Raw genomic sequence first — 21,185 nt, 5'->3', positions numbered from 1 at the left:
GCTTCTTATGTTGTCATTCTCCGTGGCGCTGCCTTGTCAGCTGTCAATCAAGCTGTCAATCAAAGTTAACCACGCCCTTATTGTCATACATTTTATATCTAAATACTATCTAAACTAACGAGTTAGAAAAAAATTAACTACCCTCGCCGTTGTCAGGCACTCGGAACCTATCGAAAAATACAATAAAAGTCCATGGGACCAACCTGTAAAAACATGAATTTATGCTGTGAAAACGGACATTTTAACATGGGGGCTATGGACGTTTGCTCCCTTTTGGGACCTTCCCCTAGCGGATTTTCGATGTATTGCAGTTTTTCGCACTTCCGGGTAGGCTTCATTTTTCAGATGAGAATGTTGCCCCTTGAGTTATACACATTCAAAGAGGGGAGGGATTACATAGAGGCGGAGACTCTGAATAAAGCATGTTTAGAAAACACACCCTAGACTGAGGGTGTGGCCAATCGGTTCCAGTTCCATAATAATTATTTTTTTTGAGTGCAGTATTTTGTTCCAATCACCTGGATTTGCTAATTCAGCAGGAGAGAGAACTAATTAGTGAAATCAGCTGACTGAGTTTATGGGTGGAATAAACATATGGCAGGACTTTTACTCTGTGGCTCCTGGATAGACCATTTACGCAAAAACCGGAAATACGTCAATGAAGCGTAAACCCAGTTCCGGTATGAGTTTTTTTGGCGGAGAAATGGCAGCTAGAGTGTTTTCGACGAGCCTGAGTTGTCTTCCGAAGTTCACCAGCGCCGATGTGGTGAAGAGTGCGGAGATGCATTCGTCCACTAAAGGGAACAAACTGGACAAGGGATATAAATTCTTCCACGAAGAGTTTATCCACAATTACCAAGGTAAGCTTTAGCTAGCTTTAGCTTTAGCCAAAGCCGTATCACCGGTTATAACTCTGTTTACGTTAACTAAATCTTAGGTGTTGTGAATTTGTAATATAAGGAATAACACATCGCAGTGAATATGTCATGTGTATGTTTAAGTGAGATGGCATGAGATTAACATAACAACCAGTAGTTTGGTAAAGTTGTGTATTTCTATGTGAGTTAACATGTAATGTTTTCTTGTTGCATGTGGTTATAGTATCAAATATACTCCAGGGTCAGGTAGTAGTGAGAGGTAGATGCTTCAGGTCAATGAGAAAGAGCGAGGAGCCTCACAAACTGGAGGTTTGACTATAGACAGAGTACCGGTTGGCAAAAGTTCAAAAAGTTGCCCGTTCTTGCGTGTTCACTCTTCTTGCTGCGGTTGCAGCACTTTCTTCACTTGCTATTATTTTACTGAAAGTAGGGTGACCAGACGTCCTCTTTATCCCAGACATGTCCTCTTTTTTGATACCTATATAATAAAATAACATTGAACATACATGAAATGTAATCATATTTGCATTATGTACGCAGCTCCCCATACACACAAGAAATGTATTTAAAATATATTTTCAGGATATATTTTGGAAGATATGCAAATATTTTAAATTGGCCCAATAAATATATTTCATACTTATATTTCATATATTTTTGTTATATTTCAGAATATATTTCAATGTATTTTTTTCTGTATGGGTCCCCAAAAGTGTCAAAAATATGTGTGGCATATATTCCAAATACATTGAAATATATTCTGAAATTTAACAAAAATATATGAAATATAAGTATGAAATATATTTATTGGGCCAATTTAAAATATTTGCATATATTCTAAAATATATCCTGAAAATATATTTTACATATTTCTTTTGTGTATGGGTCTGCACACCCATTACTCTCGATGAAATATCTCACAAACTCACTTCACTCCTCTTTTTTACCAACTCAAATCTGGTCACCCTACTGAAAGCTATAGTTTCATGTTATTATGAACATTGATGTAGCAACATAAGTATGACTTATGACTAATTTATTGTGTCTAGATATCACTGGAGGCAGAAAGTGCCAACCTGAAGGCTTTCTGCTGCAGTTGTGTGGCTGGTAAAGGATTCTGCAATCACATAGTTGCCATCCTGTACCAGACCGCACACTATTCCCAGCTGGGTCTTATTGATGAAGATGACGATGATATCATCATGCAGTGTTGTAGTCGAGTCACCAATTGTCGAGTCCGAGTCAAGTCTCGAGTCCCCGTGTTCGAGTCCGAGTCCAAGTCCGAGTCACCAAAGAAGAGACCGAGTCGAGTCCGAGTCGAGTCACCATTACCTGAGTTCGAGTCCGAGTCGAGTCTCGAGTCCCCAGTGTTCGAGTCCGAGTCGAGTCATCAAGGTTGAGTCTGTGTTATATTTCAAGACTGCCAACATTTCTCTACTCTGGCACCTTTAAAGAGCTGATATAATTATAAAAGAGGGTCTACATTAAACAAAAATGACACCACTGTGTTGACAATTATAAATAATAAATACAATATAAATAAATATAAATAAAAAATTTGATTTCAATAATGTAGGCTATTAGTAGGCTAAATGTTGAAATTAACATTAACAATGCTGTAGAAGTGCAGTTTATTAATAGTAGCCTAAATGTTAACTAATGTAGTTAACTAGAGTTTAATAAATGGAACATATTGTAAAGTGTTACCGATTTGTTATACACCGATTCAGACGTCTCGTGAGTTCGTTGTTGGACAGATGGTCAGTTGTTTTAACCATTCATTAAAGTGAATCGTTCAAAGGAGTCATTAGTTCGCGAATCGGACGTGTCATTAATGGACGTGTAGCCTATACGGCACGCCTTGTGTGATTATCTCGGCAGTTTAGGACAGGACAAGATTTGTGTCAACACAGAAAACATTTCATCACTAGATAGGTCTTTTCGTTTATTGAAATTGTGGCTAATGTCAGCTGAATGTGCGGAACGCTTTTCAGAGAAGATAAGGCAAACGTTTTTTGTTTTTGTTTTCAGCACAATTCACACCTCGCGGTAATTCAGGAGAAAAAAATCTCTGAATGATCTACGTGAAACTTCGGTCTTCCGACCTTTTACTATCGTGTCAATTGATTTTGATTAATATGCGTGAGGAGGGAGCACCGCTCGTGTTGTTTGAAGACGGTACGAGAGCGCGCGCGCGGCTGGGGCTTTCTCTCTGCTCGTTCATATATGCAGGAAAAAAAGAGATCCCGTCCGGTCTTGGAGCCCAAAACAGGAAAAGTGTAACATCTTATATCAAATTTTAAATCCTATTTAGTCAGAAACTTCATCCAACGTCATTCATTTGATGAATGCTCAAGTCCGATTTTATATCCTCGAGTCCAAGTCCAAGAACGAGTCATCAGTCCGCGAGTCCAAGTCAAGTCACGAGTCCTGAGAATAGAGTCTCGAGTCGGACTCGAGTCCAGAGAATAGGGACTCGAGTCGGACTCGAGTCCGAGTCCAGGACTCGAGTACTCCATCACTGTCATCATGTAAATGCCTGAAGCCCTGATCTTATTCAGTGTCTTATGTTCTGATTATATAGGACTTGCGGTTTCAAAACTGTTTTATTCATAACAGAAGTCATTTGATTCTACAGCATGTCTAGCAGTTTTGTTTATCAAATAATGTACTTGGTTTTTAAAAACTATTTAGTGCACAAAACCCTGTTATCTATGGCATTACTTAGACGCACACAGACATCAAGAAACAGCGTATGAATCTCAACAATGGTGACAATCGAACAAAATATCCAGATAATCAGATCAACTCCAGGTGCATAATTTATTAAAGCTGCAATGCATGCTGGGAGATTTTGGTGAGTTTTGATTGGTGGTACCCAGCATGCACTGCAGTATGAAGCATTTCATTGATTGTCACCATTGTTGAGAGTCATACACTGATTCTTGATGGCTGAGTAATAATGTAGAGGAAAATGTTTAATGCACTAAATGTTTTTAAAATCCATTATAGTCTTCGATAAACCAAATTGCTCTAATGCTGTAAAAATAAATAATATTGTAATACATCATAAAAACCATAAATTCTATATAATCAAAACATTTGACGCTGAACACGATTAGGGAATCAGGCATTTACATGATGGTATTATCGTCATCATCTATAGACAGCCAACATCCCCTGACCTTATCTTCTCATGACTATTTTGCCTATAACAAGTATAGCAGCCAAAGAACTTTAATATTAAAGAGTGAAGGGTCAAGAGCACAACTAAAGCAAACGCTAACCACCATCATGGTGACTTTAAAATACAAAATTTTAATGATTTCATAAAAATGGAAATTATATAAAGTAAATCTGGTTAGTTTTAAGTGAAGCTGGTAATAAGTGTACGGCCATGCGTTTCACCTTTTTGTTTGGCAAAATGACATCAGCAGAGGTCAAACTCTTGACGTCAAATTGACATCAACACTGACGTCAATATGACTTTCATTTTTGACCTATTTCTTGACCTAATTTTGACATCAAGGTGCCCGCTGGGAAATTATTATAAAAACACCCCCAGTAGTGACTACAGACTGTAATTGCGACAAAATAAAATAAAATTCTTTATCAAAATATATAAGGAAAGACCAGTACTTTGTTTAGGCTTGGCTTGTAGGGAATTCCAAACCTGCGCACATATATTCAAACGCACATAACTATAGAACCCATTCTAAATGCGCATGTGACCGCCATCAGCGTTTCTCACAGGTTCGCGTTTAAAGTTTGTGTAGAGAGAATGGTGTCGTCTTAGCGGCCCCTAATTTAATAACAAATGATTGTTGCGACGGAAGCGAATCAATCAAAACTAACTTAAGCTGGAAAATAACTTTATTAAAGAACCACTATAAAGCCAAAACAATCTCTGTTACCTTAAATTATACGCTTATCTCTGTAAAGCTGCTTTGAAACAATCTACATTGTTAAAAGCACTATATAAATGAAGATGACTTGACTTGACTTAATTGGTTTTTGTCCTTTACTTAAGGTAATCCATCCTGAACCGGTTGGTGAGCTGGTGGTGCAAAAACCCAAAACAGTTGGCAAGGACGGTCTGAGGTCCACACTGTACAAGGCATATACAGGTGATTAATTTAACTGTTTTGTTGCTTTGTGAGAGTAAGTTAAGTTTTTTTTTTATGTTATGACTAACCAAATTATGGTTGCCGCAGATAAAATGAATACAATTTAAATCTGTGACCAATAATCTTGTGTTTCTCTTTGCTCTCTTGTCTAGGACCACTGCCAGATCCATATATGATGGCATCTGGAAGCAAACTAAGCCAGGTGCAGCCCCAACCTCTCATTGCTGTTGTATTGGATGGGGTTTCTGAGATGGAGCTGACACCATCTAAATTTGGGTCTGTCCCTCGTGGATCCCCCATGTCCTATCACTGTCCACCGAAGAAGTCCAGTGACCTCCTCCTACACCACATGGCTCCAGAATTTCCATCCCTTCCTGTGATGCAGCACACTCTTCCCAGGTTGCATTTCGTCCTGACCTTGCATCAGTTAATGCATCTCCAGTCTCTTGAAGTGTCACCGCAGCTGTCCAGCGAGATAGCAAAAGAAACTCAGCAGCAGTCCAAATGTCCTGCGTGGACACAGCTACGGCGACCAAGGCTGACTGCTAGTCGTTTTTGGGAAGCTTGTTGTAGTAGGGCATGTCGTGCAGAGCTGGAGTCTGCAGCTATCCAGATGATCAGAGGCTCCACAAAGCAAACAGCAGCAATGAAGCGTGGTCTACTAGTGGAGCCTGAAGTGCTGGCAAACTATGCTGAACTGTTGCGAGTTAATGTGTTACCAGCAGGATTCATCATTCACCCTGACGCACCACATCTCAGGGCCAGTCCAGACGGTCGGGTGTATGACCCTTCAGAGTCGCCTCCTTTTGGCCTGGTTGAGGTGAAGAGCAGCACAAAAACTGATCCATCTCAGGTTGCTCACCTCAAGGTGCAGGAAGGCCAGATCAGTCTGAGGCGTTCACATAAGTACTACTGGCAGGTTCAGGGCCAACTGGCAATCACAGGACTGACATGGTGTGACTTTGTTACTGATACCCAATCAACTTTAACTGTGGAAAGAATCTGGCGTGATGACTCATTCATTGTGGAAATGAAAGAGAAATTAGATATATATTATTATGGCACATACATGAATGCATACCTTGAATTAAACTAATCTTGTCTTTACCAATCAGTTTAGCCTTCTGTCTTACTGTTGATGATCTGTAATGTTATTTTTTATTGTAAATGTTTGATGTTATTTGAGTTGTTATTAATCAGTTGATGTTACACATACCAAAAAATTAAATGATGCACAATTTTGACCAAAATTGTTTTATTTGTTCATCTAATGTTTTAGTGAAATTAAAGTCACATTTCAACAGAAAAATATTAAGAATATAACATTTATATTTAATTTGATTTGTAAGAATATGTGGGAACACTAAATTATTTACATACTATTTACACATTATACATTATTTACATACAAAACATTAATTCACTCTTCAAAACAAAAAGGTCCTTGATAATTTGCCAAAACACAGCAGTTAAGCCAGATCTGATTCACACTGCCAATCAGTGTGAGCGGCACGGAAGAGTCCCAGATGTGAAAGGACTTTATCCTACCGATCACTCTTTCCACTATAATTCTAAGGCGGGCAATGGCTTGGGTTTGTTCCGTTTCCTCCTTGCTGAATTGAGCTGAACGCTTAAAAGGTGGAATGATGAGCTTAGCTCCAACGTCAGCAAGGAGGTCTTGAATGAGGAACCCTTTGTCCGCCATGACATCGTCTCCTGGCTCCAGCAAGGGAAGGACTCCACTGATCCTGGTGATCTCCTTATCTGAGATGCACCCAGTGTACAGGGGTGAGATGAATGTCACCAAACCATTGGGAGCAACTCCAATTAGCCCTTTCAATGTCGTCCTGTTCTTGTAATTTGAAAATGTTTCTGACTGTAAGGTCAGGGATGAGGCTGTCTCCAGGGCAATTTCTGTGCACTCTAGTACCACTCTGACATTGGGACAGTACCTCTGGAATTTAAGGGGCATAGTGGACTTAACCTTTTCCCTGCTTATCCAGATGGGAAGTGAGCTCAGCATCATGAAAAGATAATTGGCCCAGGTGATGGTAACCCTGCTGACCCTGGCAATGCTCACATTGAACATGTCAGCAATGAGCTGTTCCTTCATGCCAACAGCAACACGCATGGAGTACATCAAGAACTCATCTATTAATGGCATGATGCGTGGTGGGCTGGGATCTTGGCAGCCTTCCTCACCTGCCCTCTGTGCTTTGGTCCAGTACACCAGTCTAAGTGCAGATGGTGCAATCGACTCCCAAAAAATAGTAAAAACACTCTCAGATGGAAATTTGGTGTAGAAACGTATTTGGTCGTCCGACGAACAGTATCGGCTGAAGAGAGTAGGGGGTGGTAGACCAGTGTTTTGCAACTTGGCTTCTAAGTCATGGATGTAATCCAAAGCCTCATCCAGAGCACCTGTAAAGATAAAGAAATTAAAAACCAGTCTTAAAGGAGAACTTGGTAACTTTTTTAACGTAATAAAACTGTCTAGAAATCATTTGGATGGTTAAACAACCTGTTCTGGTGATATTGGTGACTCTCCCCGCTCCCCCCAGCGTTCCCAGGCGGAAAACCAACCTTGCAACTTGGAGACTACCGTCCCGGCAAGATAGAAATTGGAAGTCTCGTGAGAAGCGAGAACGAGAATGAGAACGAGCGCGAAACACAAATTGCTTTACGGCAATTCGACATAAACAAACACGCATGTATGATGTATTACCAGATTACCCACCTCGGTAGACATAACTCCACACGATACAGTTGGCTTGCTCCGATCAAAACAAACGCACATGAGCAGCAGTAGAGAGGGGGAGGAGGCCGCCGCAAGTGAGTTTTTTACGACCGTGTTGTGAAATATACACCCTCCCACAGCTGTAGGGGGAGCTCGTGGGGAAAACATGCGACAACAAAAGGGAAAATCAGCGAAGAAGTGAGTAGAGTTCGCTAGAGTTACCGAGTTATCCTTTAACATATTTATGCTACCTTTCAACACAACACAGTAATCATGTTTTAAAAAGTATTTTAAGTATTTAATTACAAATTACATTTCATTTATTTTTGTTAAGGAAAATACAAATGACAAAACTCAAAAGTAATTAAATACATGTAATTAAAATACGGGAGAGCGGGGCACAACCTAACACAGGGCCAGTTGTAACACACTTGTTTTAAATACTTCCACACATGCTAGTATGATGAAACTTAGTGTATTTTATAGCTGCCACATCAATAAATTGTTTCATTATTTAAAAAAAAAAAATACATTTTATATGAACACTTAATAATTGTATTTTATTGAGAAATTATTTTAAGATTTCTTGTATTTTTTTTTTATTAGATCAGATTCCATTTGTAAACCGTTATATGGTCGTGTTATCAAATTAATTTGGGGAAAAATAAATACTCTGAACCCAAAGTAGGTTTACAAAAATGGAGAAAGTCAAAAAGCGTTAGGTTGTGCCCTACTGCCCATCTCTGGCCCCTTACAGCTAGACAGCATGAGACTATAGCTACGTTTACATGGACACAATCGGAATGAAATAAATCCGACTGATGAACGTTAGTTGAATTTCGTGAACAGCTTATATTATAAACATTAATTTGTTCAGGTAGAAATATTTATCCAATAACGGTACACATAGTTGACTAGCGTTAACTAAACACATTATGAACAATCTTACCTGCAGGTGGGTGTGTCATGTAGTCGTGATCCATCCTTACTGCCTTAGCCACCATGTCGCTATCTTCACAGCATAGCTGTTTAGACTGGCGTTTGAAGGTTCTGTCATATACTGACTCCCTTCTCAAAGGAGCTGTAAAGTTGTTCCAAGGGAATAGGCTCGGGACCACACCACTCTTCAGGCGACGAACGACGCAGCCACCACTGTAATCATCCGGAGCGAAGTGCCGGCTGCAGACATAGGTGCTACCCGTTTTAACATTAAAACTATGCCCTTCCTCTCTTCGGATCGCTTGTATCCATTTGGGTTTCAGGTTTGGATCCACAGGAAAAGAATGAAAGGAAAGGTAGGGCTGTTTTTGGTTGGAAGACGAACAGCCTGGAACACAACAGAAACTGCGACTCTTCGACTCTGCCATTTTTCGTATCTGCCGCTATGATAACAGGAAGTTCTAATACACTTCATTGACGTATTTCCGTTCGAAAAATGCGGAAGTGCGTAAAAGGTCTATTACCCACCTCTGCCTTTGAGGGACTAATATGTACTCTTTAGGAACAAAAGTGTACCTTTTGAAAAGGTACCGCCACAGCGACAGCTTTTGTACCTTTTTTTTCTGAGAGTGAAGAGGTTTGTTCTCACGCGTCAAACAGTTTCAGTTGAACTTCTGTTTATGTTCACTGATCAATGTCTATATGTGAATAAAAGCAGTGGCAGATCTAGGATTTTTTAAAAGCAGGGGCCACACATTTCAGAGAGGCGCCAAGTTTATCATTCAAGTCAAGCACAATCCTTAATGAGTTTTACATATATTTGACCTCTTCCCTTGGCTGCTGGTATACCTTCTTAAAGGACAATTCCGGTGAAAAATGAACCTAGCATAATGAGGGTCCCTACATGCAAACCGAAGCATTGAGAACTTTGTAAGTGTACAGTTTAATTAGATCTTAAGAAGATACTTTATAAAGACAGTACATTACGCGTTTACAGGCATCTTGGAAAACAGTCTCGATTAGTCGAGCCATGAACGCCGTGCTAAGTGAGCTGGTCGATAGGAATTGCGTTTGTGAAATCTAACGTAGCACAGCGTTCATGACTCGACTAATTGAGACTGTTTTCCTCCTCATATTCGGATGTCGAGGATGCATAAGTAAACTTTTTTTTTTGCTAATTTGGCAAACTACCTTATCTTTAACGGTTACTTTACCATCTGCGGTGTAGAACCCAAAATATTTCCAGACACTACTTTTTAGATGAGTTGGGGTCGTAATTGTCCGCTCAGGCGTTCTGTGCGTTATCTTCCATTTTCAAAACAGGGTGGTTGTTGGCTATTATTTGCTTGATTTGGTCATGGGCCTACGCTACAATACGTTTAGAGCGCCCGCTACTGGATGAGATGGCAAACAATAAAATAAAAAACAAACGGTCTAATCATAGACTGTAAAAAATGCGCTACACATGGCACTTTAAAAACCGGATAGTTTATTTAAAGTTTGATTACAGATATTTCATGTCATGTTCGAATGCATATTCGAATATCGAATAAAAAGTGACAGCCCTACTGTGAAAGTTTACTACAACAATGGAGCCGCAAACTTCACATACTTTTGAAAATGCAGCATTTAGTTGATCCTGGTAAGCGCTCATTATAAACACAACGGCGTTCTTCTTCCACGAGGGGTTTCGGCATTACTACATTTGTTTCCAGGCGGACCGTTAAAGAACGCAACACACATGGCATCCAGACATCCTGTAGAATTCAACCAATCAGATCGCGACTTTGCAAATCCTGAAGTGTTTCCAGTAAAGTGTGCCATCCATGGTCATCACTGAGGCTGAGACTACCATGTTCCTTAAGGTGCTTTCACACCTGCCTCATTTAGTTCGGTTGATTCGCACTAGAGTTCGTTTTCCCCATTGGTGCGGTTCGTTTCGGCAGGTGTGAATGCGCCATTCGCACTCAGGTGCGCACCAAAAGCGGACCAAACAAGCGGACCGAGACCTCCTGGAAGAGGTGGTCTCGGTACGCTTTGAAACGAACTCTGGAGCGGTTCGTTTGTGGTGAGGACCTGATCCGACCTCGAACAGAACCAACTGCCAAAGAACTGCGCATTTTTGGACTAAACCAGTTGCCATAGTCAGCTGCGCTGTGCATTATGGGATGAGGAGAAATGTTTGTTGACAGTTTGCACTTTAAGCATGGCAGCTCGCGGACAAACTTGGAGTTGTGAGGAGGTGCGGAGCCTGATAGAAATTATTATTAACATTATTTTCGAGCCGCATCCTCGGTTCATTCTCAAATATTATTGTTTGTCTAAAGTGGTGTAGACAAACTATAGAATAAAATATGACCAAGGAGGCAATCAGCCCACGCAGTCGTCTCTCCATAGTAAACAGCGGCGTGTTTTCTGCCGAATTTTCCACCTCTTTGTTTACTTCCGGGAGTTCTGTTGGAATTTTCCCGCACGTTAATTCTGACCAAACGAAGTGCAGTTTTGCGTCCAAGACATCTGGCCAACAAGTGATGTGGATGTTGTCACGTGACTGTATTTTGGTTCGTTTTATCAACTCATAAACTGGTTCAGACCAGAGCAATCAGTGTGGTGTGAAAAGGAACCAAAACGCCTTAAAAATGCTACAAAGTATCATTTTTCGCCCTTGGTCCGGACCAAATGAACCGAACTACAGATGTGAAAGCACTCTAACTATCCTTTAGCACACTCAAAAACTGTGTGCTTCCCCATTACCGACTCACACACTTCTTGTTTCTCTAATTATAATATGTCACAGCGCCACTCGGTGGACAACAACAGCTTTACAGTACAATAAATTGCTCTTACAAAATCATTTAAATGTTTAGCAAACTGTATTAATTAATTAAAGTGTTACCACATATTGTATAGTGCAGATCTAGTGAGAAGGGTCAGACACAACTGAAACATTGTACTACCAGTAAAACAGAAAATAACCCAATAAAATAAATGTCTTTATTTCTTTGGAAGTTCTCAACTTATGAAAGGTTTTGGTTGCTCATAGCACATTATTTTGTAGTTTACAAACAAATATATTTTAAATCAGTGTGTGCACACATTAAAGATTAATTTTGAATACAGTGAAGCAGAACATATGTTGTCTTACTTGGCTTCAATGTCGACTGTCAGGCTCTCGTCACCCACATAGAAGAATGACTTACTGGGTCTTAATCTGACTCCAAATGTTGGCGGCACTATAAACCATACCAGAGAAAAGACACAAATAAATAAAAACATTATTTTAGTTTTTATTGCATTTACACAAAACACATTTTGTTGACACACATCTTACCATATTCTTTGACCTCAAAGTCTGCAGTAAACGTCTTCTGAGGAGTGTTTGTGTACCGAGTGACAACCTTCCAGATCCCAGTACTGAAACAAAAACATTTCAAAAAAAATTTAAATAAGCATTATACAACAGATCAAATGAATCTTATAACACAGATCACATCTATGAGTATTGTGCGGATAAATTAAAGAGAAATCATTGAATCATTAAATAAAGTTCACTCAGGTTGAATATCTTCAGTCAGCGTTTCACACACCTGGCAACCTCAGGAATGGCGTAGCTTCCAGACTTCATCCCTTTCACTGGATCTATCTTCTCTGATGAAACTGTGATGCCTTGTGGATTCTTCAGAAACACAGAAATCAGCATTAACACTGTGTGTTTACTGAGATCAGCAGTGTACATGCTCATTACAGCTGAAATGACACAGGTGTGTGTGTGTGTGTGTGTGTGTGTGTGTGTGTGTGTGTGTGTGTGTGTGTGTGTGTATGTGTGTGTGTGTAATAACAGTGTGCACTTATATTAGTGTGTACCATGATCTCCACCGTGACTTCAGTCTGACTGAGTGATTTCATGTTGGGCGTCAGAGAGAAAATCCTGTATCGAACTGCAAAAGAGGTCAAAGCAAAAAACTGAAATATGAGTTCTGATGTTTTTTACTCAGATTCAAACCCTGAACACATGCAGCAATCACTTTAATAATAAATATGATTATGTCATGCTTATGTAACATGTTTAAAATTCACTGTGTTGTATTTTTCCCATTTCAAGCACATACTCGTACCTGTGCTAGCAGGCGTGTAGATGGGCTTGTCTGTCTGTACAAATATATATCCAGTCTGGAATGAGACCATGACCACTTTCTCCAGAGTGTGAGATGGAAACTGAGCTTGTAGATACACATACTGCTTCTCCAGAGGATCATCAGAGAACAAGTTCTGATCATCAGGGATCTAGAGAACAGATAATCAGTCAGCCTGAATTATATCTGATAATAAAATAATGAGAATGTGTTATGATCCCAGCCTGTGTTCCCCTGTCTCGTGTGTTCCTGGACTCTTATGTTATTTCCTGTCTTACACCATGTTTTGTAGTTATTTGTAGGTTTTCATGTTGATTAGTCTCCAGGTGTTTCTTATTATCTACGGCCCCTTGTTATCATGTTAAGCTTGTCTGCCTGTGTATATATAGCCCTTGTGTTTCACTTGCCCACTAAACAAAATGATGTCCAAAACACGTCTTTTCAATGTCTTTGTCACAAAAGTCGTACGTTGAAAAGACGTCCACTGAGGAGCCAGAATGAACGTTTTTATGACGTCTTTTTTTGACGTGTTCTGCACGTCCGATATAGACGTTCATGGAGCCTCAAGGTTAAAAACTAGTTCAAATGTGGTCATTGTGGACATATTTTCAACATCATTGAAGATCTCATTAAATGAGTCTCAGCACAAGTGTCTGATGTGTGATTTACTGATGTGTCTTTTATGTTCATGATTTTTGGACAAACACAAACTGTCTGTGAGTTGCTTTGCAATTACAAAAGGAAATTATATTGAAATAAATATGAGTTTTAATTTAATGCATCCTGAGAGTTTTTATTTGGTCCAGAAACAGTATAAATTGTCTAAATGAGACCATAAATGATGTTGAAAATATGTCCACAATTACCACATTTGAACTAGTTTTGAACCTTGTACGGAGGCTTTTGGACTAGCATAAACAAATAAAAACACGAAACACGATAAGCCAAAGAATGTGATTTCAGCGTCGCTGTGTATATATATAGCCCTTGTTCTCTGTCAGTCGCTGAAATCACATTCTTTGGTTTATCATGTTTCGTGTTTTTATTTGTTTATATTAGTTACCTTGTGGATTATTTTAATAAACCTGGATATGGATCTGCTTCCCAGCCTGCTCCTGACTCTCACCATGATACAGAATGAAACATCACTGTATTTATGGAGCTCTCACCTTTATATCTGTAAGGATCTGGTAATAGTTTTCTGCAGTCAGTGTCACTGTTTTGTCTGTTATCTCCCTGTCTTTCTTTGGAAAGTTCCTCACTGAGATCCTCACGTCCAGGTTTCCTCCAGAGTAATCCTGAGCCTCCACAAACACGTTCTCTGAGGAACCCACTCTCAGCAAATTAGGAGCTGACAGAACAAACCTGAGGAGATCAAACCACAGCGTTTGAAATCTTAAAAACTGATTATTAGTAACTCTATGAGCAAACGGTGTGTTTAATACTCACAGCGGGTCACACAGTGTGAGGAGGGGTGAGGAGAGAAGAACAACAGTCAGACACAGCAGCTTCACCTCCATCGTGTCTCTGTGTGTCTGTCTGTGTGTGTGTGTGTGTGTTTGTGTGAACCTGCAGCAGCTCAGATTTATACCCGCCTCCGTCACCCTCACAGTCCAAACTTCTCTCTCTCTGTTTTTTTGCATTTGTTTTGTAAGTAAACTGACACTTCAGTTCAGCGATCTACAATCTAACAGTATAGCAAGTAATATTTATGTTTGACTGCCATTCACTTTTCAAATCCTTATGAGATCTTTATGAATCTCCTGTGTGATACACAAATAACGTCTTTGTTTTCATACATTTTATATAAATCAAATATATATTTTAAGTTCATTTAACATATAGACTCTGAATAAATCTGAATCTTGAGTCTTTTGAATCAGTACTAATGAAAAACACAAATGCAAATTCAGTGCGGGAGATTCATAAAGATCTCATAAGCATATGAAGAGTAACAGCAGTCAAATTCAGATTTCCCGTAAATGACCTGCAAAAACCCGTTGTGTAAATTCAACCTTTGGTAAACTGGCAGCCGCTCTTGTTGATCTTTGAGAGGTCGAAATAGTTATTGATAGAGGTGGAGATTCCAGGGGTCAGAAAGTAAAAGTCCTGCCATATGTTTATTCCACCCATGAACTCACACAGCAAACACTCCAGTGTTAAATGAACTCTCCTGGGAGTTTATTTGGCTCCAGACTCAAGAGTGTTAAAGTTAATGAGCTAATTAAGTGATTGATTGAGTGATGATTGACCATTATTGAAGACACCTGATGTTAACAAGCAGAATCACTGAAGGAGAAAAATCACAATTTTAGACACCGTTATGGAGATTAGTGTTCGATTTAGTCGGGCAGTTGACCTTCAAATGATTATCTTTAGATTTTGTTTGGCTGTTGATCTGAGTTATTACAGCCAGATGAACAAAAATAAAAGTTGATCAGGTGGTGTTGGTTATATTTGAACATAATCATAATTTGATCTGAATCACTGAACTCAATTAGAGCCTAATCTCTGACTTAAATGTATATTGGTCATTACAACATCACAGTAATTTTACAGATTAAGTTCCAGATTTTTCAATATAATTCAAATTATTTCTTAAAAGTTGTTCTGATAAAGAAAAAGAAAATCTTTCTTTAAGGCACACACAGACATCAAGATTCAGTGTATGAATCTCAACAATGGTGACAAAAAGAATATTCAATTAGGAAAACAAGACAATTCAGATAATAATTTATTCATACCGCAATGCATGATGGGAGCCATGGATGAGTTTTGATTGGTGGCACCCAGAATGCACTGCAACATGCTTTATTATTGTCACCATTGTTGAGAATCACAGGCTGATTCTTGGTGTCAGTGTGTCCTAATAATATAATTTTCAAAGTCTTTTAATCAGAACAACTTTCAAGAAATATTTCCGATTACATTGAAAATGATTAACATGGCATAATATTAGAATCACAGGCAGCTATAATCAACAAGGTAAACTTAACTCTCTAAATGAGTTTTGTGATTCAGGTCAAATTATGATTATGTCAAAACATAACCAACACCACCTGATCAACGTTTCTCTTTGTTCATCTGAGAGTTATAACCCAGATACAACAGCCAAACAAAATCTAAAGTTATTAGTTTAAGGGTCAAGAGCCCAACTAAAGCAAACACTGATCACCATAATGGCAATTTAAAAAAGAGATTTTCTCCTTCAGTGATTCTGCTTGTTAACATCAGGTGTCTTCAATAATGCTCAATCATCACTCAAACAATCACTTAATTATCTCATTAACTTTAACACTCTTGAGTCTGGAGCCAAATAAACTCACAGGAGAGTTCATTTAACACTGGAGTGTTTGCTGTGTGAGTTCATGGGTGGAATAAATATATGGCAGGACTTTTACTTTCTGACCCCTGGACTCTCCACCTCTGGTTATTGAACAGTATATAGCCATGGATATATATCAAAGATGTACATTTCAGCACAACACAAGTGTTTTTGTGTAAATGAGGTTTAAATGTTCCAAAGCAGTGATGGACTGGCCATCCGTCCAGTGTGTTTCCCAGCTCTTCTTCAGCCTGAGACGCTAGTAATAGACTCCAGCAACCCTACAGGACAAGCGGTTTGGAGAATGGAGGGATGTTTCAAAGCTCTTCATTCATACTGTAGTTGTAAATAAATGGCACAATGAGTTAAGAGATACTGAATAACCCTGCCATTACTTCTATCTTGGGACAATATAGGCTATTGCACATTGGGACATGCACTGGATGTAATATAAGTTCAGTATATTTTTATTCATAAATAAATGTATAAATATAACTTTATATAAATTAAAATATAGAAAACATATATTGTTTAGAGCACAACTAGTTTATTAACTTTAAAGAATTGTTTATAAAAGAAACCACTTTATAAATTGATATAAGAAGACATTTAAAATAATTAATTGTTTAAAAATGTGGTTAAATAAATTAGATGAGAAATTAATAAAATACATTTTTATATATAATTTGCAGACTGCTGATCCTGGGATGGTCACAGTTTCTTAATTAAGAATTATGTCAAAATTAGAAAGTCCCATTGTTTATAATCAGTAAGTTAAATCTCTGTGTAAGATTATTAAATGTGCACTATGTAACTCTGTGTGACTGTGCGGATGGACATTGTTGCTCAAAAACATTCAGGCTTAAGAGAATAAACCAGTTAAGATGGAAAGGATCTCAAGCTGATAAGATGAAGACGTTACTGATAGCCATTGATAGACACAGGTCTTCCTTGAAAATAAATTCCACTGCTCTTCAACAACCATAATAAAATTATCGTAACAATAGATTTTGCTTTACAGTGAACTCTGTTAGAGAGATCTGTTCAATAAAATACCTTACTCTCCTGTTGAGTATAAAAACACCATCATCTCTGCATCGCTTTACATACACACAGCAAAAACTCCAGTGTTAAATGAACTCTCCTGGGAGTTTATATGGCTCCAGACTCAAGAGTGTTAAAGTGTTAAAATATGAGTGTTAAATTAACACGAGTTCAGATTATATGAGTTCAGAGATTCAGGTCAAATGATTGTGAAATAATGATAATGTGAAAACACAACACCATCAGATCACCTTTTCTCTTTGTTCATCTGGCTGTTATAACTCATGTACAGCAGGCAAACAAAACTTAAAGTAAATGATTTAAGGTCAAGAGCCCAACTAAAACACACACTGATCACCACAATGGTGACTTTAATTATGGTTTTCTCCTTCAGTGATTCTGCTTGTTAACACCAGGTGTCTTCAATGTTGGCAATAAAATATATTTAGTAAATTTTACTCATTTTAAATGGTTAACTTTTAAGGAATTAATTGGATTAATTATTACTCAATTCTAATTTGTTAAATTTAATTAATAATATTGCTTGTAATCTGTTGCCTCAATTTTATTGATTAGATATCAATAAAATCAATGTATTCTTTTTTACAGTGTAGATGCAAAAACTCAGAAGATGCGGAGGCCGTTCAGAAAAGGTTTGGCACAGAGGGCAAGTTACAAAATGAAAAAATAATATGTGCAATGAAACTACGCATTTGAGCAGTCCTCCACTATCATTAGTCAATTCAAATGAATATTCTTCCACAAATACTTTTATTTTATTTTAGGCTGTTCCCATTTTTCTCCCCAAATCTTTCGTAAAGGTTCAAGAGCCCAACTAACGCAAACACTGACCACCATAATGGTAACTTGAAATGAAAAATTCCATAAAACATTACCATCTAAACTTCTGTTGAATCTCAATAACTTTTGTCGATGTATGACAGAAATAAAGTCAAACTGGTAATAATAAGTGCAACAATGTGTAATGACTCGAAGTCAGTTGTAGTTCTTGTGTTTCTCTTTTTTCTGTTCTTGTTTTTTCTCTTTCCATCAAATGAATCTGCTTATTAACATCAGGTGTCACCACTAATGGCCAATCACTTAATTAATCACTTAATTATCTCGTTAACTTCAACACTGCTTCAGTGTTAACTTAATTATCTCATTAACTTCAACACTGCTTCAGTGTTAATTTTAACACCCTGTAGTGTGGACACTGTACACTGAGGAGTGTTAATTTAACACTGGGGATTTTGCTGTGTAGTTTAATTTCTTCCTTTGTGTGTGTGAGTTCTGGATTGTGCCAGATTTTTTTGTTTTTTGACCAATAAAAAATAAAATCCCATTTCCCATTCATTCCTATGGGAGTCAAATTGCCCTGCGAGGGAAGTATTTGTTAAAAATTTTATTACAAGCACATAAACTCCTCAAATCCAGTCAAAGTTCAAGTGCGACAAATCTCCTAAGATCTTGGACTAATCCGATGAACAATCAATTTTTTTAAATCTTGCCAAAATGCCTCATTCATCCATTCAAAATGACCAATTATCACTATAAATGAAATTCTGTCTTGATTTAGCATTGTTGGTGGTGATGCGTGGCAAAAAAACGTTAATTCAGTTTATTTATACATCAGTTTCCTGACTGTGTGATGTTAGATTCCTCTTCTACAAGCTTCCAGACTTGAGATGCTCCACATCAGGCCTCCTGAGGTTTTGCTTTTTGAATGTTCTAGAAAGTAATTTATCCCAATACCTCTTCCATATCTTTTATCATCCACATCAACTCCTGTCAGAAAGCAAATGCCAGGAATAATCATCTGAACGCATTTATTTATTTTCGAATGTTTAGCCTATTCAGATATCCAGAAATTCTCCTTTAAAGTTTCTTATGATTATTAAAATGAGATACAGATTTAAAATATCACACAAAACTAATTATAATGTTGGATTTGTGATTCAGATTGGAAAAAGTAATCAGAATAATCTTGCAAGGTATTAGTTAGTCAGGATTCTAAACTGAACTTGAAATGAATTCAAGTCACCATTTATTTATTTATTTTTATTTTTAGCTCCAACAATATTATTTAAGATTTATTGAGAGTATGCAAGAGAGGATGTTTAATTTCCTGTAATCAACATTTTGAATATTTAATCAACATTATGTAGCACATCCGTGTCTGAGGAGGCTATCCAGGAGCGTAGAGATGCCGATGTACTGATCCCTGTATTCTCGAGTTTGGCTTTCCTCTCTTGTCGGCCAGTATTCAACCCAGGTGCGCTCTCCAAAGACATACTGCAGACTAAAACAACAGACAAGAGAAGTCAAAACAGGCAAAATTACTGACTTAAGTTAACTACTACACTGTATACATTTGTGTAAGGGTCAATGAACAATAAGGATGTCCAAGGTGATAAAAAAGGATTCTTTGTATTCTTGTTGGTTTTTATACATTTTTGAAAAAAACATTTAATACGCACTCAGTTTCACCTGAACCAAACATGTATTTTAATAACAGGTCAAAATATGTGTTATATGTGTCTAAGGAGTCTTCTCAGGTTCATGATTTTCTTGTCAAAAGTAATTGCCTCCTGCATAATGTTTACGTCATACTGAAGTTTGTCATACATTTTAAAACAAAATAGCTTTTTTGTCTTTAAATAAATATAAGTGTTCACTTATGTCAATATTAATTTTTCACAGCCTTCACTGTAAAATGAATACGCTATATCTACTCAATAAAACTGTGGCAACATATTGCAAGCAATATTATTAATTAAATTTAACAAATTAGAATTGAGTAATAATTAATCAAATTAATTCCTTAAAAGTTAACCATTTAAAATTAGTAGAAAAAAAAATATCTGAATAGCAGACAGACGTCAAAGATGAATTAAGAACTCTTTATTTTTTATTGCCAATATTGAAGACACCTGATGTTAACAAGCAGAATCACTGAAGGAGAAAACCATAATTAAAGTCACCATTATGGAGATCAGTGTGTGTTTTAGTTGGGCTCTTGACCTTAAATCATTGACTAGATTGTGTTCGGCTGCTGTACCTGAATTATGACAGCCAGATGAACAAAGAGAAAAGGTGATCTGATGGTGTTGGTTGTGTTTTTAACATAATCATTATTTCACAATCATTAGACCTGAATCACTGAACTCATATAGAGCCCAATTTCTGAGTTAGGTTTACTTTATTAATTATATAGCAGCACTGGTCCTTGAACATCACAATATTTTTAGCCTTTTCAATGAAATCAATAATAAAAAATAAAAACTTAATAAAAAACGTTTTATGTAGGCACACACAGACATCAAGAATAAGTGTATGAATCTCAGCAATGGTGACAAACAGATCACCTCTGGTCATAAGCTCATTATTTATTCATGCAGCAATGCATCATAGGAGCCATGAATGAGTTTTGATTGGTGGCACCCAGAATGCACTGCAACATGCTTTATAATTGTCACCATTGTTGAGATTCACAGGCTGATTCTTGATGTCTGAGTGTCTAAAAACTTTAAGAAATTGTTTGGATTATATTGTAAAAGTTAGAAATATAATGCTCGTAATCTATTGCCACAATTTTATTGAGTAGATACAGCGTATTCATTTTTACAGCCTTATAATGCCCCTAATAATCATCAACACCCCTAATGCTTTCACAGTCCCACAGCTCGTACTGGGTCGACGTTTCATTCGGAAATGTTAGGCAGTTTTGATTTATATGCTATGTAATGTTTATGATCCCGTTAGCTTACATGTGCGTAAGCAATGCTTCTATTGCTTGTTTTTCTTTCTTCTTCGCCTGTGTTTTGATCAGGAGATTCTGTACTCTTTCAGATGCACAATAGCGCCCCCTACCATATAACAGTGAAAACATGGATTGCTGGAAAATTCCGTCAATGGCGGGGGAAAGAGTAACCGTATATACCACCTATAATTTTTTTACTTTAAACCCCACAAAAATAATCAAAATAACTTAAACCCATG

General features: G+C 37.7%; 4 protein-coding genes across 5 annotated transcripts in view; 1 reads left to right on the top strand and 3 right to left on the bottom strand.

Annotated features, from left to right (window-relative positions):
• The window catches only part of LOC311283377 (complement C3-like), a 345,048-nt gene extending 330,657 nt beyond the window's left edge, over window positions 1–14,391 (bottom strand). Inside the window, exons 1-7 of the mRNA XM_084397732.1 lie at window positions 14,264–14,391; window positions 13,984–14,179; window positions 12,797–12,965; window positions 12,546–12,619; window positions 12,269–12,357; window positions 12,013–12,095; window positions 11,827–11,914 (exon numbers count right to left, since the gene is read on the bottom strand). Of these exons, the coding sequence (XP_084253858.1) occupies window positions 11,827–11,914; window positions 12,013–12,095; window positions 12,269–12,357; window positions 12,546–12,619; window positions 12,797–12,965; window positions 13,984–14,179; window positions 14,264–14,334 (770 nt within the window). The 5' untranslated portion in view covers window positions 14,335–14,391. The remainder of the gene's footprint in view (window positions 1–11,826; window positions 11,915–12,012; window positions 12,096–12,268; window positions 12,358–12,545; window positions 12,620–12,796; window positions 12,966–13,983; window positions 14,180–14,263) is intronic.
• On the top strand, window positions 605–6,286 carry LOC311283740 (uncharacterized protein). Its single transcript, XM_084398401.1, has 4 exons — window positions 605–860; window positions 1,928–2,085; window positions 4,909–5,005; window positions 5,158–6,286. The coding sequence occupies exon 4, from the start codon at window positions 5,178–5,180 to the stop codon at window positions 6,099–6,101; it is 924 nt and encodes a 307-aa protein (XP_084254527.1). The 5' UTR covers window positions 605–860; window positions 1,928–2,085; window positions 4,909–5,005; window positions 5,158–5,177; the 3' UTR covers window positions 6,102–6,286.
• Window positions 6,280–11,820, bottom strand: LOC311283680 (uncharacterized protein). 2 transcript variants are annotated; one of them, XM_084398258.1, is made up of 2 exons: window positions 7,527–11,820; window positions 6,280–7,426 (listed from the first exon to the last, which is right to left on the bottom strand). In XM_084398258.1, exons 1-2 carry the CDS (start codon window positions 7,714–7,716, stop codon window positions 6,426–6,428), a joined length of 1,191 nt encoding a protein of 396 aa, XP_084254384.1. In that variant the 5' UTR covers window positions 7,717–11,820; the 3' UTR covers window positions 6,280–6,425. The 2 variants fall into 2 exon arrangements, with proteins under 2 accessions (XP_084254384.1, XP_084254383.1); XM_084398257.1 differs by having other exon boundaries at window positions 8,692–11,820.
• A 4,182-nt stretch (window positions 14,392–18,573) lies between the features above and the next one.
• Window positions 18,574–21,185, bottom strand: part of LOC311283396 (complement C3-like) — a 207,675-nt gene continuing 205,063 nt past the window's right edge. Inside the window, exon 41 of the mRNA XM_084397761.1 lies at window positions 18,574–19,485. Coding sequence (XP_084253887.1) covers window positions 19,344–19,485 — 142 coding nt within the window. The 3' untranslated portion in view covers window positions 18,574–19,343. The remainder of the gene's footprint in view (window positions 19,486–21,185) is intronic.

This window comes from Rutilus rutilus (assembly GCF_951802725.1).
Source record: "Rutilus rutilus genome assembly, chromosome: 2".
NCBI classification, from domain to species: domain Eukaryota; kingdom Metazoa; phylum Chordata; class Actinopteri; order Cypriniformes; family Leuciscidae; genus Rutilus; species Rutilus rutilus.
The sequence above is the reverse complement of the archived record's forward strand: the minus strand, read 5'-3'. Positions and strand labels throughout refer to the sequence as shown.